The sequence below is a fragment of the Athene noctua genome, chromosome 4 (assembly GCF_965140245.1).
Source record: "Athene noctua chromosome 4, bAthNoc1.hap1.1, whole genome shotgun sequence".
Lineage (NCBI taxonomy): Eukaryota > Metazoa > Chordata > Aves > Strigiformes > Strigidae > Athene > Athene noctua.
Window position 1 is genome coordinate 63,090,572 of NC_134040.1, and position 15,647 is coordinate 63,106,218.

The window sequence follows — 15,647 nt, forward strand, 5'->3', positions numbered from 1 at the left end:
CTTGCCAGACCTTTTACAGCTGCACCCTAGGGATTTAATACTGTGCAGCTTATGAGTTTATATGAAATTTCATAAAAGCGAAGCCCTGTATTTTCACATAAATATATTTATTTCAGGAAAGATCAAGAAATGCCAATATATTTCAAACCAGTTCCCTACTGCATTAAAGAATGTGAAATATTCATGTGAACATTTGCTAATCTTATACAGTGAAATCTATTTCCCTCTCTATTTAGCATGCAGGCTGCAGCAGCTGAAGGTTGTTCAGCCTTTTCATTAGGAAGAAAAGTAAGGATGATTTGTGAAAACTACATGGAAGTAATCATAAGGAACAGTACTGAAGGGTTTTTAGAACAAAACCTTGTAAGCTACCTTGTAAGCACGCTTTCTCTTTCATGTGTTTGTTTCTTATACGGTGTTTCACAGCTTCAAACTGTAAATTTGTATTTATGGACATAATTAGAAGTGCAGTGTAAAATGCTTTCATAATACAGAAATAAAAATTTAAGGGGCAGCACACACATTTTCAGCATATATATGTATCAGGATCTCTAAATTCTCCAGTAGGCAGCATCACTCCAAGCAAATTCCAATTTCTCTGTTCAACCATTATTCTTGATAATGTAATAAGTTACTTTCTCATCAGTGTTAAGTTTTGCGTATCCATCCAGATCCTCCTGTGGCCCAATATCTCACAAATAATCCCTTTCTTCATTCACCTGAACTCTGATAACTGTAGCAGGAAATGGAAAATGAGGAAATCTGAGTGCCTATGATCCCTGATTCCACCAGGGAAAAACATCTGACCTTGGGAATTCATTTAAGTCTCCTTATGCTATGGATTCCCTAAGCATTAAATGGAAATGGCATTTACTTTCTACTGAGAGATGCTAATATTTAAATATTGCTTCGAAGATCCTTAGATAAAAAGAGCTATATATGTGCAAATTTTTATGCTGCTTTCTGCTTTCCTACAGCTTCAAGATATAATAATATACTGAAATGCTGAAATTTTGTTATGAAATAAAATTGTACTTGGAAATGTCAGGTCTGCACAGACCAATGATCCAGAAGTCGCTACAGGCAGTGTATCACAAGAAGATGTAACCTAGCCTCTGCAGGTACTGAATACTGGGTGAAGATAATTGCTTACCAGAAGCAGCTGTGACCATTTCCCCAGTGTACCAAGAACTATAACAAGTATATAAATGATGTCAGAAGCAGACCCTAAGGGGCAGTTCGGATACATCCACCTTGGAGAGTGGTGGTGATGGGGATGAAGAATGCTCATCTATGTGGGCGTGAGCCCTGCCATGCCACTTGGCAAGTTCACTGTATTTAGTAATACAGACACAGGCTATGAAACTCCCCTACATCTTCAAATTTTTGTACTCAAGCTTACATGGGTAATGCTCTGAAGAGGATGACTTAATACCCTGACTAGCACCTGAAATATCTAACAGCTGGAAGCATTTCTTATAAAGATTACAGGAAGAAATTTTTCTCCTTTGTTTTGCATGGAGACCCTGGACATTACAGAGCCAGAGATTTTTAGCAGAGCCAGCCCGGTCATGGCTGGAGTATTAAAGTAAATAATTGCCTATAATGCTAACTGTGATATATAAAGCCTATATCCATTTCACTGAAATTAATTTTTTTTTTGATCCTTTGAACTTTTGTGTTCTATTACTGCTGTGTCAGCACAAAATTCATCCAAATCACTCCCAACATAGAACAGATTCTAAGAATTGAAGCCCTCTCTGTTCTCTGTTTATGCAGTGTGTGTCAGCAAACAGTGATTCCTCTGAATCTGCATATTGTTACTTACTCTTTTTCCCCCTAGGTCATTCTATGGACTGAAGGCCAAGGCAATAGCCTGAATGAAGCGTATTCGTATGGCATAATGGTTCATGTTCATTATGGCAACCACACAAAAGAAATTCCATCACAGCAACTGTAAAATTTTGACACATGCATCTAACACAAACCATCAGAAACTGGGTTGAGAGGATAGGTTCAGAATGAAAAAGGATCATGAGACTAGCCCACATCTTCTCCTAAAAGCCAGACCACAGATATTACACTTCTTAAATGTTTGCTTGTTTTTTATGTTTCACATATATCCTGATTTAGGAATCAATACTAGAGTGAAGCACAAATACTGCAAAGCCACAACACATACAGTTAATTTAGTATTTCTGATCCTAGTAAAAACATAGTGCCTCTAGAGATCTCACTTTTGTAACCAAGAGACCAATTAGTATTGGGATAACTATCTAAGCTTTTGGGTCCTAATAGCAGTCTTTTCACTGAAACATCAAATGTTCTTGTTCATCCCCTTCACTTTTCCCATCAGTGCCCAAGTTTACTCTTTTCTCTTTAACAAAAGGCTTCTGTAAGAGGAAGGGTTGAGTTATGCTGTCCCTCCGTAACAGATGAATCAACTCTTTCCTCATTTTCCTGCTGATGAAGTTCAGCCTCTCTCATTAATGTTTTCCAAAACAAACAAGAACAATTCAAATAAGAGCACTGCAAAGTATTTTTAATGCAGTTTCTAGAAAAGTGAATAATCTTATGTCTCTGAGGAAATGAATGCCTATATAAGAAATGGATTGCAAGCACAAGATGTTTTCCCTTCACTGAAAATTAAAAGAAGGGACCAGAGCTGAGAGACCTTCCCTTAAGACATGCTCCTCTTTCTCCAAACGCTTACCTCTGTGAGAAAACGTCTCTGTAGGGACTGCCGTGCTGCAGCGCGATTCCATATCCTCTGTCTGCAACGGTGTTCCCGACTGTGTAAAAAGAACAGTCTGCATCGTTGATGGCCACGTATTCCAGTACCGCTGCATCCCATACAAAGGCATAGTTTCCATATTTCACCTGTGGTAAACAGAGGAAGAGCTCAGACTATGGATAGTCAAGTCCAAAAGGAGGTCAGTGCAGTTAAAAATGTGACAATTTCAGCACAGTCTGTTCTTTAAATAAAGTGAAGTTTGGGTGCCCAGCAGCTGTCAGCACAAAAAGTTCACCGTGACTGGTGCCATGTGGTGCTCTGGCTGAGCACCGCAGCAGAAATGGTAGAAAAGTGATCTGAGAACAATGTGCCACCAGTGAAACAGTGCCATGCTGGAAACCTGTACTGTCCCTCTTCAGGGAACAAAGGAAACATCAGGCTCCTTCCATCAAAGCTAAATTCCACCCTAAATCCCCACGAAATTTTTTCTTTGAGCTGTAAAACCAACCATTTAGAGGAAAGGTGGGCATTCACACTGGGGTGCGGGAGGGTAGGCATGGCTATGCAGATGGAAGATCACTGCTCAACATAGTCCAGATATCAGTCATGCTTCAGGTTGCCACAGATATCATGAACACCTAATTTGACTTTTGAGCTCTGTGCATGATTGCAGGCAAGATCACACCAATCAGATTTTTTGGGATTGTTTTCCTTAGCATGAAGTGTTTTCACATATATTCAAAGACTTTCATAGAGTAAGATGATGTAAGCGTTTTTAACTGTTTGACTAAGGTAAATCCAAACCAACTCATTATGCTGAAAAGCTTTTAAAGTAACACTACTATCCATTCACATTTGAAACAAGTCCAGATTTTTCTTTTCATTTAAATATATGGGATTTATACAAAATTTCAGCATTTATTCAGAAGCAAGCTTATCAAAATAAGCAATATCAATATATCATTTAGATTAGGCTTTGATGATGTAGACTGTGTTTTTAAAGGCTTTACATATAAAAGTTACTTGAAGCAAGTCATACTGGCTGTTTGCTCACAAGATGTAGTGCACAAGCAATTACATTTGAGACATCTTCTTTTTCATACGTAATTAATATAAATTAGACACTTCAGGCCTGGAAAGGGAATATTTTGTATTACCATTCGTAAGCATGGTAGAGGGAGGATTTGTGCAGATTTTGGAGCAGAAAGGGAGTCATATTATCTGTGGAGTCTGCATGATTGGCAGGATAAAGAAAATTCTTTTCAACACACACACACACACACACACACACACACATGTGCAGGACTGGGTCAGTTTTAATCTTCAGGTTCTGAAAATGGTCAAGAATGGGGTTTTTTTTTGCCTCCCAGTGGAGGCTTAGGTCTATCTAAATGGCCAGGGAATAAGAGATAGAAGTGAACTCCCTGTTAACAAACAGTGCAACTTGCATGCTTGTTTTATAGGCACTGCAACTCACAGATCCCTTCCTAGCTTGGGTTATTCTGATCTTCCTACAGGCACCACTTGGCTAAGAAATAGATAGCATGACTGAGAAAAAAGCCCTTCCTAGGAGCAAATAAAAGGATAATGACTCAGCATGAAAAAGTATCATGATGTGCAGACAGCAAGGGAGGGAAAGAGGAGACAAAAGCAGAAAATCAGAAGAGAGGAAATGAATCCCGAGAAGGATCAGATGGACTTTCCAAACAAAGGAATTAAGGAAAAGTGCATTTCAAAAGAAGAGTAATTTTACATGCAGGGAGATAACCTTTGAGGTGATGGCAAGAGCAGAGAGTTATGTTTTTACACTTGCTTTTGTCCTAACCCACCCTTTTAACGTCCTAGTGCATCGAATTCACCTAAGTGCTTGTAAAGAGACTTATCAGCTGCTCAGCTGGCCAGGAAAAATTCTCTTGATTTGGCTGCCTCACTGTAAAACAACTCACAGTGAGAATGTATAAAAGTGGTAAAAGCACTTACCGTCAATAATATCTGTGATGAAGTGGTATATGTAAGATCCTTAAAGCAGACCTGATAATATCACAGTTCAAGGTTCCCACAAAGATGTTTCTTTTCATAGGTAAGATCACAGTGAGCCTCAATTAAAGCACATGGGGCAGGAAAGAGATTGAAGACCCAGAAGGGATCATCCCAGCCAACTACCTTCAACACATGATTGTTCCATGCAATAAAATACATCCTTTTCAGCATTTTTGCCCTATCCATTTACAAATCTAGGGAATTCAAATCCTTGTAGCAGACCTAAGTTGCAAATGTCTGCCTGCAATCACTCTCTTCATGGAACTACTCCTCACTCTAACAGTTTTCATTGCTATTCATTGTATTCATTTTTACTACTTGTTTTTAAAAAGTAACTTTCTCATGTCATACCTAGTTATTTTTCCTTTTGCATTTCTAAATACTCTGGGGCTGACGTCTTTCAATTATTGATGAACCTTTCTGTTACTTAGCTTTCTTTAATCTTTCCTTGCAAATCAATCAGTTCAGTCCTCCCTTTAGCAGTGACACTACTTTTGAACTGTCTCCAATTCTTAATTTTTATATATGAGAAAAACACCTGTCTTGCTAAGAGAGAATCAGTTATCTGGCAGCTCAGGAGGCATATGATTCCCTTTTTAGCATACCCTTCTTCTGAGAGTCATAGTCTAAGCCATCTGCCCATGGATCTTTCACACGGCTTAAGACTGGGTTTAGGCTAAAGATCTAAAAATATCTGGAGCACTTGCTGATATTTTACAGATTTGTACCTACAAAGGAGAGGTAGCTATACTATGAAAAGGGGGTGTGATGCTCTGTGTGAAAGGAGAAGGGAATTTCAGAACAAAATGTCAATTGAAAACCTATGTCCTTCTCTCTCTCCCTTTTACTATGAGAAGCACATATTCTGTAGCTTTCCAATAGCTATGCTGCAGATTACCACTTTGGACCTCAAAATGAACAGCAAAAATTCCAGCTCTGCATTATAAGAAAAAGTTAAGAAACTTACAGTCAGTCAATTATGGGGGTTAAATGAAAGCAAAATCTCCTTAGAAAAAGAAATGGTTCTTTAATATATGTAACTCACTACTCACAGAAGATCTGCATCCCTGATTCTACATTTCCCCATCATTATATTGTCATTTTGTGTTGAGATAATAACATCTCAGGATGGTGGCAAATCTGAATGCTGTTCACACACGATCACACAGCCCAGGATCGCCAAGGAAGCATCTGTAGGAGGGCAGCACATTATCATTCAGCAGCAACCCCAGCTTTCCAGTCCGCCAGGGCATGGCGAACTGACACTTCAGTCTCCTTGCATCCTGCCTGTCAGTATGGCAAAAGCTAAAAATGATTTTTGGAGTATCTGATGACTACTTCCATAGGAAAAAGAAAAACATTAAGAGAATTACAGGCAAAATTGAACTTGTTAGATGTTCATCAGGATATTTTGCAGTCATGAGCTACACTGGTCATTAAGTGAAACTGGTAGGTACAGTACCAGATAGAAATGCTTGACTTGACTTCATGGTTTTGTGAGCAATTCCAAAGGAGTTACTGTAAAAAGAGTTGTTACACAGAATAGGGGCCATCAGCACATAGATGGTAAAACTATTTCTATAGGGCTGTTATATTTCTGTTTTCTATCACTGCACATTTACAAGATTTTTATTTGCGCAAGCCCTGCCTGTAGATATTGGTTAAAATTTATCTTTGATGACACCGCCAAAACCCAGTTGAGTTATACAAGGAAAGCATTTAAAACCATTACACTGTTGCATATACATATATTTTATGCCAACATGGATGTGGATAGTATTTCTTCCTACAGCTAATCCATTCATGCAAAGTAGGCTGAATAATGTATTTGTTTACAACCCCAGCATTCTAAAAACAGATTTCTAGGTCGAGAAAATGCTAAATTTCAGAAAAAAATAATTGTAAGTAAACAACAACCAGCTACTGCAATTTTTCATACTTGACTTCTTGGACAATTATCTGTTTTGCATTTTAAATTCCTCTTTAAAAGAAATGCAAAGAATCCTCATGAAAGAAAAAATGTACACAGTAGGCTGCAGGTTAAACAGAACTAGCAGTTATTTTCCCTGCAGACCTCTTTTAAATATTTCATCATACATAAAATGTGTTACCTGTTATAAAAACAACAGAACTTTGAAGACCAGGGAAATCTTAAGTTTCAAGTAATTAAAATTATATTAATTTCTTGGAAGAACATCTGAGAATTATTAGACAATGCTGATGAAGCACATTTTCTGAATACACTGTGCCTACCCTCCGGTGGCACAGTGGTGATGTTTTTTTCTACTCATTTCCATTAGGAGTCAGACACCATCTTTCCTCTCTGACCGCTGTACGCCTTTCCCTGCCTATGAAGTTGTCAGTTGTATTTCAGCCAAGAACACATGAAAAGAAACAGACTCTTCCACAGCAGTGACTCCAGCTCTGACCTAAAACCAATCAAGGACACTGATTAATCACCTGCTCCATACCCTCCGAGGGTCACGTTCTCCAATATGGACCATTCCACTGCACTGACTACACAGGGGAAAAACACCACCTGATGCTGCTAGCCCTACGCCTATCAGTGTAGGCCCAAACCTTTGGCATATATAAATATAGAAATTAATTTTTTGGCATAATATTTGCATATTCAGCAAGCATGCAGTAGCTGCAGTCTGTACTCCATTCTATCAAACACCTTCGCCAAGACTACTGTTACATGAGGAATGAAGAAGGAACAAAATTGAACAAGCACTTGCAAACATGTGAGTGAGAGCTATTATACATAATGTGGATATTGTGCTCCAAAGTGGTAAAAGGCAGAGGTAAAATTTGTGGTGGAAGCTTAAATCAAGATTTTTGTGTTGTCAGATGTTGCCAACAGCTGATGGCATTCACAACTGGGTTTTTTCAGCCGAAGGGAATGGAGACACATCAATGTCCAGAATCCTCTTGCAAGAGGCTAATGAAGTTGCTGTTTATCGGACTAGAAGCAGAAGTCAGATCTTCTGCCTTCAGAGAAATTCTCAGTTGCTAATTTGTTTTCCTCCAGGGACAAAGGTTTCAAGTCTTGGTTTTGTTCACAAAGGGCACAGTTTTGGCTAACTTCTGTTTGGATCCCAGTGAAATAAAATACCACATTTCAACTTTGTTGAATAAAACCCATTAACAGGTCTCTCAAAACTAAACTTTCCATAGTTCCGAAGTACAATTTTGGAGCTTCTTGCCCCAAACTCCCTTGCAGGCCAGCACGTGGGGCTGATCTACACAACCTAAAAGTGAAATGCAGTCGTGCAATTGGAAAGGCAGAATACGAATCTGACCAACAGCTCTCTGTGGTGCATGACGGGAGTTGGATTCCCATGGTGGTATTAGAACACAAAATAAAAATTCCTATATACATAAATCTCTGTTCAGTCATCAAGGCAAGCAGCTAATTAAATAATAATAATAATAATAACAACAACAACAACCCTTTAGGATGTAATTTTGCAAGGTCTATAGAAAGGTACTTAAATTCAAGGGGCACTATTTGACAAACATTGAAACTTATTCCTTGTACTTACTCAAACAGAAAAGTGCAGAATCATTTCTAAAAGTATTATCAAGCTAATGCCCAGGAGCAAACAGCAGCAGGAAATGAAACACCAGGGAGCTTAGGGGAAGAAAGAAGAGGTTAGAAATCCCAGCCTCATCTCCTCTTCAGTATGAAGTTTATCTTTCATTACATTGTCATATCAGCTTCAACAGCATGTCTATTTGCTCCAGATAAAACTTCATCAGGAAAAGCATTAATTCCTCAGATGCAACCCACCACCAACTTCTTGAGAAAAGCCTCAAGATCACACTTTTGCTTGTTACACTGGGCAGACCTTGAACAATTCATCTGGAATTAGAAGAATTAACTCAGGTATGAGAACTCTGTAATGAGAGGGCACCTTTGTATTAGAAATTATCAGTGACTAGTGCATTCACATTTTGCTGATGTAATTAAATCTTGCAAGTTACAAGAAAGAAAATAACAAGCAGAGCCAAACAGAGAGGTGGCCAATCAAAGGTAGAATTTCTGAGGGTGGTGGGGGAATGGAGCCAGCTACTTCTCCAGATAACCACAGCAAAACCCTAAAATGCCAGCAGATCACACTGATCACTGATATGCAGTTGAACCACAAGTTCGTTACAGCTAACATCAATTTCAGATGGAAGAGAAATGAGAGAAAAGAACAACAGAAAAAAACCAAACCAAACCATCATCAAAACAGACCTTTGAAAGGTAAGAAACAATTTTTTTTTAATGAAAGCTTCTCATTTATTTTATGACAACTAAGTTCTGTAGATAGTAATGGAGACCATTTTAAGGGTATCACCAGTGAAGGTCACGCACAGAAATGATATGAAATCACTTCCTCAAAAACTTAGATATGTGGTAGCCAAGTGACACTCTCAATGAAGAGGCAAATTTAAATCATTGGAGTGACTCCCCCCTTCTGATGTATTTGTATTTTTGTGGCAGCTAATCCCAAATAATTGAGCATTTAAATGAGGAAATGTACACAGATCAATCCTCTTAATTTGAGTGAAAAAGTAAAATTCTGTGGATTAAAGTATCATGAAGAAGATCAATGCAGGTGAATTTAGAGAACTAGCATCCCTCTTCAAATTAAGTCAATCCAGCATGACACTAAAGGATTCTCATCCCCATTCTTTAGAACAGAAGCAGAGTCAATCTAACTGCAGTTCTTGAACAGTGTTCCTTATTCAAAGAAATACTTATTGAATACCAACTGCAAGGATAGAAAAACTGTCTAAAGTCAAAAAAATACTCATCAAAACCATTCTTCATCTGAAAAAGAACTTTAACCACAAGAAAATTCAGTAACCAATGCTACCAAAAAATTAAAAAGAGCTCATTGAAACAGTTTAATTTTAGAAACTTATTTTAAAGAAATTGATGTAACTTTCATTTTTTTATATTCCTTGTACAAGAGCTCTGACCACTTTCATAGTGGTAATAGGATTCAGGATGTCCCACTATTCATGCAAAAGAATTTAACTATCTTCTTTTGAACCATTTTATCCTTCTCTCTTTGATAAGCCTCTGCTGCCCAGGTTTGGATGAAGCCAGCTTGGCATTGCAAATCTAGACACAGTATCTTGAAGCTCCAAAAGAAATGCTTCCCAGCCTCTTCCACCCCCTCTGAAAATACATTGCACAACAATTCAGCATGGAGACGAGAAGCACTAACTGCTGACAACCTGCACGGCACCTCACAAACTTGGACTGGGGCATGAAGGAACACATTTGGATCATAAAGCTCAGTGCTTCCACATCAGTTTGGCTTTCATATAGACTTTGGTGGTCTTGAAATCTACTTCTTCCTCTGGAAAACCTGAACAAACCCATCAACCTTCTTCTCTAGCAGTGAATCTTCCCCTTAAGTGCAGTGGTTCATGTGGCTGTGGAAAGAAGTAGACTGAGATTTGTCCCAACCCCTTGAGGTTTCTACCTTTTAGTGATACCTGGCATCCCCTTTCCCTGAGAGCTCAGTAAGGGCTACCACAGGGTGTCTCTAACTATTTCATTCAGGACGTAAATTCAGGCTGCTGCACAGACTGGTGCCATGGACGTTTTCCAGCAAAGCACTCTGGAAAAGCTCCACAGAGAAATTTCTGCCCTACGGTATTTCCAGTTAAAGCAATCATTTTAAGCCCTACCAGGTCTTCTGCAGGTGGGTCAGTCCCTTTTGACCACCTAGCCCAGATGGTGGATGCTGCACAGATAAATGTTGCTGTATCCTCAGGTCAGTGCATTCTTAAGAGCCGTTATTCCTCTAACGTGTGGGTTCCTAATGCCACTGCACTGCCCCTTGTCACTGACTTGTCTGGTGTTTGGAGACCTCGCTACTGAATGCATTTAAATTCTTGCAAGAAGGTACTTTGAACCCACAGGAAAGGAAAACATTACAGGTATAAGTTAAGAAGGTTTTCTCTTTCTTTTGCACTTTAGGACCTGTGGAAAACATCAGAAGTTGTGGGAGGAGGAAGACCAGCGCAGCAGCATTTTTTACTCAGTTCAGATTACCTGCTTGGCTATCACACATGCAGACAACTGAGAAGATGACACAACCTAACAAGTTGTCATGTATTGTCCCTGTAGTCTTAAAAACTAGGTCCTCTCTGCTGCTGCCCCCAGCAAACTGCTAGGGAGGGCAGGGTACCGGGGTGAAAAATACAGACAGCTCACCTGCAATCCAAAACACTCAGCATTTTGCAGTCACCAACTAGGAAGTCAAATCCTTCGTATACAACAGTTAATACAAAGAATACAGTTACAGTCATTTAAAACACACAACTAAGCCTCTGCCAGGCAGACCAAGTCCACATAAAGGAGCAGACACATAGGTTCTTTATGTACAAAGGTAAATAAAAATGTAAATAGTGTCCAGAAGGAGTTTTGAGTTCAGACAGCATTCAAACCACTGTAATTTATGAATCTGAGCACTTTTCATATCCAACTAGGGATTTTGTATGTTTATTACAACTCTAATTTCAAGCGATAGTTGGGCTTTTGCAGCCTTACAAAGTGAAATACTTACAGCATTTGCCTTAAAGTGTACACAATTTAGTTCATCTCTGGCTACAATCTGTAGGCATTTCCACTTATCCAAGGCTATAACATTAATTTTGCACACCTCTGTAAATAATGAAAAAAGTGCAAGTCACTGACTCCCATTATATTGGTTTATATTGGTTTCTAATTCATCTTGACCTGCCCACACAATAGCTCAGATGCTGGAAATGAGCATACAGTTGACAGAACTAGGAAACAGCAGCCAAACATCAACTAAAAAAATAATATTGTTATAAAACAATCACTTGATTCCTTATCATGCTAGAGGATTCATTCAGGACTGATGTTTTTCATGAAAGATTTCTAATCCCTTCTTTGTCCTGAAACAGCAATCAACAGAAATTCCTGGGCAGCATACTTGATACAGAGAGATTAAACACAGAGCTTTTGCTTGATGAAAGTGATAAATGGAGCTGGACAGAAATTAGTTATCTTTCTGCACAAGGAGTTTCAGGATTTTGAATTAAGGAAAAGTATCACAAATTTTGGGACCAAAACCAATAAAAAAATATCCAAACTGCAGAATATTTTATTGAAAAAAGTTGACTTCAACCTGAATTATTTTCCCTGCAATGGATTAACATTTCAGAATAAACCCAGAAAAGTTAATAGTTCAATATGGAAATATCCTATGATATGTTGGCAATTTTAGAGCTTTTAAGGATAATGTTTTATAAAAATACCTCCTTCCTTACACAGTTTGTTTCAATTACTGTAATATCCCAGTGCATAAATCCCTAATGGCAAGTCATTCTGGTTTACTTGATCTATGTTTGTAGGTATCTTTAAAATATCTAAGCGTATATAAATAGAATCATTAATACAATAAGCAATTGTATTTTCCGTTTCACTCTCGATTTCCCGTAAGTCTGCTAAATCATGGAAACTTACGTCTCCTTAAATTTTGCCCAAGCCTCTCAGAGTCAAACTTGGACAGAATATGCTGTGAGTCTCATTATATCGTACAAAAGAAGAATAGTTCTTTGGTAAATATACAATGCAATTAGTCAGCCAGCCTTATTTATTTTCTGAATTTGAGTTTGATGTGTATAACCTGTGTCATTGGTGTTCTTTTGAAAAATGTAATACAATTTGGTTAAATTTAAGTACTTGTAGTCCTACCACATTAATAAAAATGCCAAGGCATCTTTGAGATGAGTAATGAGAAAAGTGGAATTAAAATATTTATGGAATGGAAAAAAATTATGGTACAGCGATTTTTTAATTTAAATCATGATGATACAATGCAATCAGCTGATTTGCCTTCTTAAAATGAAGTAGCATTTCACCTAGAACTAGGAACATCAGTTGAGATTTCCTTAGTTCCACAGGACACTTGCAAATAGGTATTTGTGCATGCAGCACAGACAGCTAAGTGCCCAGCTAATCATGTACACCAGTAAATATCTTACTCCAGTGAATTAAGTAATTTCATTAGTTTGCACCAAACAACAGGAAAGGAAAATTAAAAATGCAAGCACAGCATCATAAAATCATCAACTTGACATTCTAGCATTTCACCCAATGTGCAACAGGTAACACCTAGTGTCTGCGTGGGGATGGCTTGAAAAATGCCACAACCTTGTTAGGAAATGTAATCTCATTCAGTGTCACCTTATTAATTTTCCTGAAAAACAAATTGAACCTTGACTAAAAGAATGAATATCTAAACTGATGGTTAATTGTTTGTTACATTTACATCATAGCTTAACTTAAAAATAACTTCTCTTTTACAGAACTATGCCATAAGAGGGATAGTACACTGGACATATATACTAAATGTGGGGAAGTACTGCAATTTTTCTCTGGCTTTGAAAGAATTAGAGAGAAGCCACAGCACTTCACTGCACCTGGGAACACGTGAGCTGCCAGCACAGTGGCAAGGGTAGAGAAAGGGCCTTAACTAGCTGACAAATTAAAAAAGATAAAAATCTACTTGCCCAGGTCTATTGTATTGGCATGCTCCTTGTTCCTTCAGTATGGATTTTTAAATGGAAAAAACAATGAACACAATTTTCTTATTCGCTTGTTTAGGAAGATATCAAAGGATGCTACACAGCTTCTAACAAATTGGCGATACATGCCTGAGCAAGTTTTCAGGAAAAGCAGCTACGTGCCTGCATCTATACACACAGCCCACACAAACATCTATGCAGTTGCACAGTGCTCTGTGTGTAGATATGACTCTTTTCTGTGTTCACTTATATTAAAACGTCACATGCAGTGCAGCTGTACACACAGGGATTATTCTTCTGAAAATATGACCCCTTCAAGACACAAATGGAAAGCGTAATTCCCACTGATGGACATCTACATCAAGTCTAGTGTAGTATATTTGTTACTGTATCACTCATGTTAAATTTGAAAAAAAGATTAATTCACAAGATGTATACAAGAAAGCAGAGGAAATACAATGCCAGCAAAACATATCCGCCTTTATCTTACGTATGACACATCTGTGAAGAATGTATTTTATTGTAGCTGAAGAAGATAAAACCACAATAATATTTTCTCTTGTCTCTTTAGACTTCTTTTAACCGTGTTTATTCTTTTTGTCATATTTCAAATTATTTAGAGCCCAGTAATACAAATTCAATGGGAATCTAAGGCCCAGTACAGGCATCTACATTTGACAGCTACTAAATAAGTAATACTCAGTTCAGTGGACTTACTCTGTACCTACATGGGGCATACGCTCAGAGAAGAACCTAGGTCTAGCAATGTTCAAGATGAATGAACTGAGAGATATAACACAGACCTCTAAGGGCATAAAATATGTCAAGACCACAATAAAAATAAAAATCTACAGATTTAGTACAATATGATAAACATTAAATCAAAACTGCAGTGACATAATGTACATAAAACTTGTCATGGGGTTTTAGGAACACCTCATAGTTTACAAATTTTATGGAGTAGTAATAACTAAAACATACTGAAAGCCATACAGAATGTGTGCAGTATAAATCATGAAAAGATACAATACAATTTGACACAGTATCTATCAAAAAGTGTACCATGTAAAACTGTGGGGACGGAAGAAACTCCACCAGGCCTGGAACTACTTTTAGAAAGAAATTCAAAACAAACCTTCTGCAAGTTTCTCTGTTATTTGGATGTAATTTGTCTTTGTTCAGCTAGAAATGGATCTCGATGTTATATAATGTTATGTAAAGTAATTCTTGCTCTTATGAGATTTTCCTTCCACATTATCTGGTTCATGATGTCTGGAACAGTCGTCTGCTTCCAAATTACTGGATGCAAATACAAACAGAGCTGAGGTCTACCACTGATTGTTTTCAATGGATGCCCAATTTGAGCTAATGATTACTCATGTTGGATATAGGGAGCAATTCACTCTGAAGATACGAGAAAGGGTGTTGTAGAAAGACAGGGAAAAGCTTTGATAGGATGTTCTAGGAAGGTGGAGAAGCAGGTGAAGATGCTAGATGATGAGAGGCTGAATTGGGTGATTCAAGATTTTGAAAAGTGGGATGTTATTCTGGCAGTGGAGAGGAACAGCCAGAAGGTAGTAAAATCCATCAGATGCAAAGAATTTATGTGATCTTGAGTTACATGCTTCGCTGATGTTTCCACTCCTTTCCACTAAACTTCTTTTTAACTTTGCAAAACTGCTATCATGTCTGATAATGTGGGGAGACTCTCAACACCACAGCATGAGAGGACGTATTCAGAAGTACAGTTCTCTAAATTAAGATTATTATTGGCCTCTATGGGAAAACAAAACAATACCCTGAGTATTTTCCACAACGTTGTCATTCCCAAACACATGTTATATTCCATTATTTTAGCCAGAATTTTGGTATGAGCTCTTCTGATTTACTTTTGGGTTTGTCTGCTTTGATTCTCTGCCACGATCTCACATCATGTTTCATTTTTTGTGGTTCTGCTTTCTTTGTTGTGCTCCATCTGCTGCTCACTTTGTTAAATCCAAAATGATTTAATGATCAAGCTAATCGAGAATAAGATACTGTTTAAAGAAAACTGTTTCCTTCATTTAGCTTTCAGCACAACTATAGCATAATCAAAGATGTTCAATTTCATAACAGTATCATCTGAGGGACTGAAAGCATTATGCAAACATTCATTAACTGATGCTCACATTTTCCTTTTGTGAGACATTTTTCCTGCCTTAGCTGTTTACATGACTTGATCTCCACCTACATCATTGTGTGTTGTCTCCAGACTATGCTGCGAACTGCAACATTTGGGACTCCAAGAGATATTCATATAACAATT

At 37.9% G+C, this 15,647-nt stretch overlaps 1 protein-coding gene across 3 annotated transcripts in view; it reads right to left on the bottom strand.

Annotated features, from left to right (window-relative positions):
* The window catches only part of GRID2 (glutamate ionotropic receptor delta type subunit 2), a 748,418-nt gene that overhangs the window by 65,740 nt on the left and 667,031 nt on the right, over positions 1-15,647 (bottom strand). For all 3 annotated transcript variants that reach the window (XM_074904010.1, XM_074904009.1, XM_074904011.1), the window contains one exon: positions 2,714-2,880. In XM_074904010.1, coding sequence (XP_074760111.1) covers positions 2,714-2,880 — 167 coding nt within the window. The remainder of the gene's footprint in view (positions 1-2,713; positions 2,881-15,647) is intronic.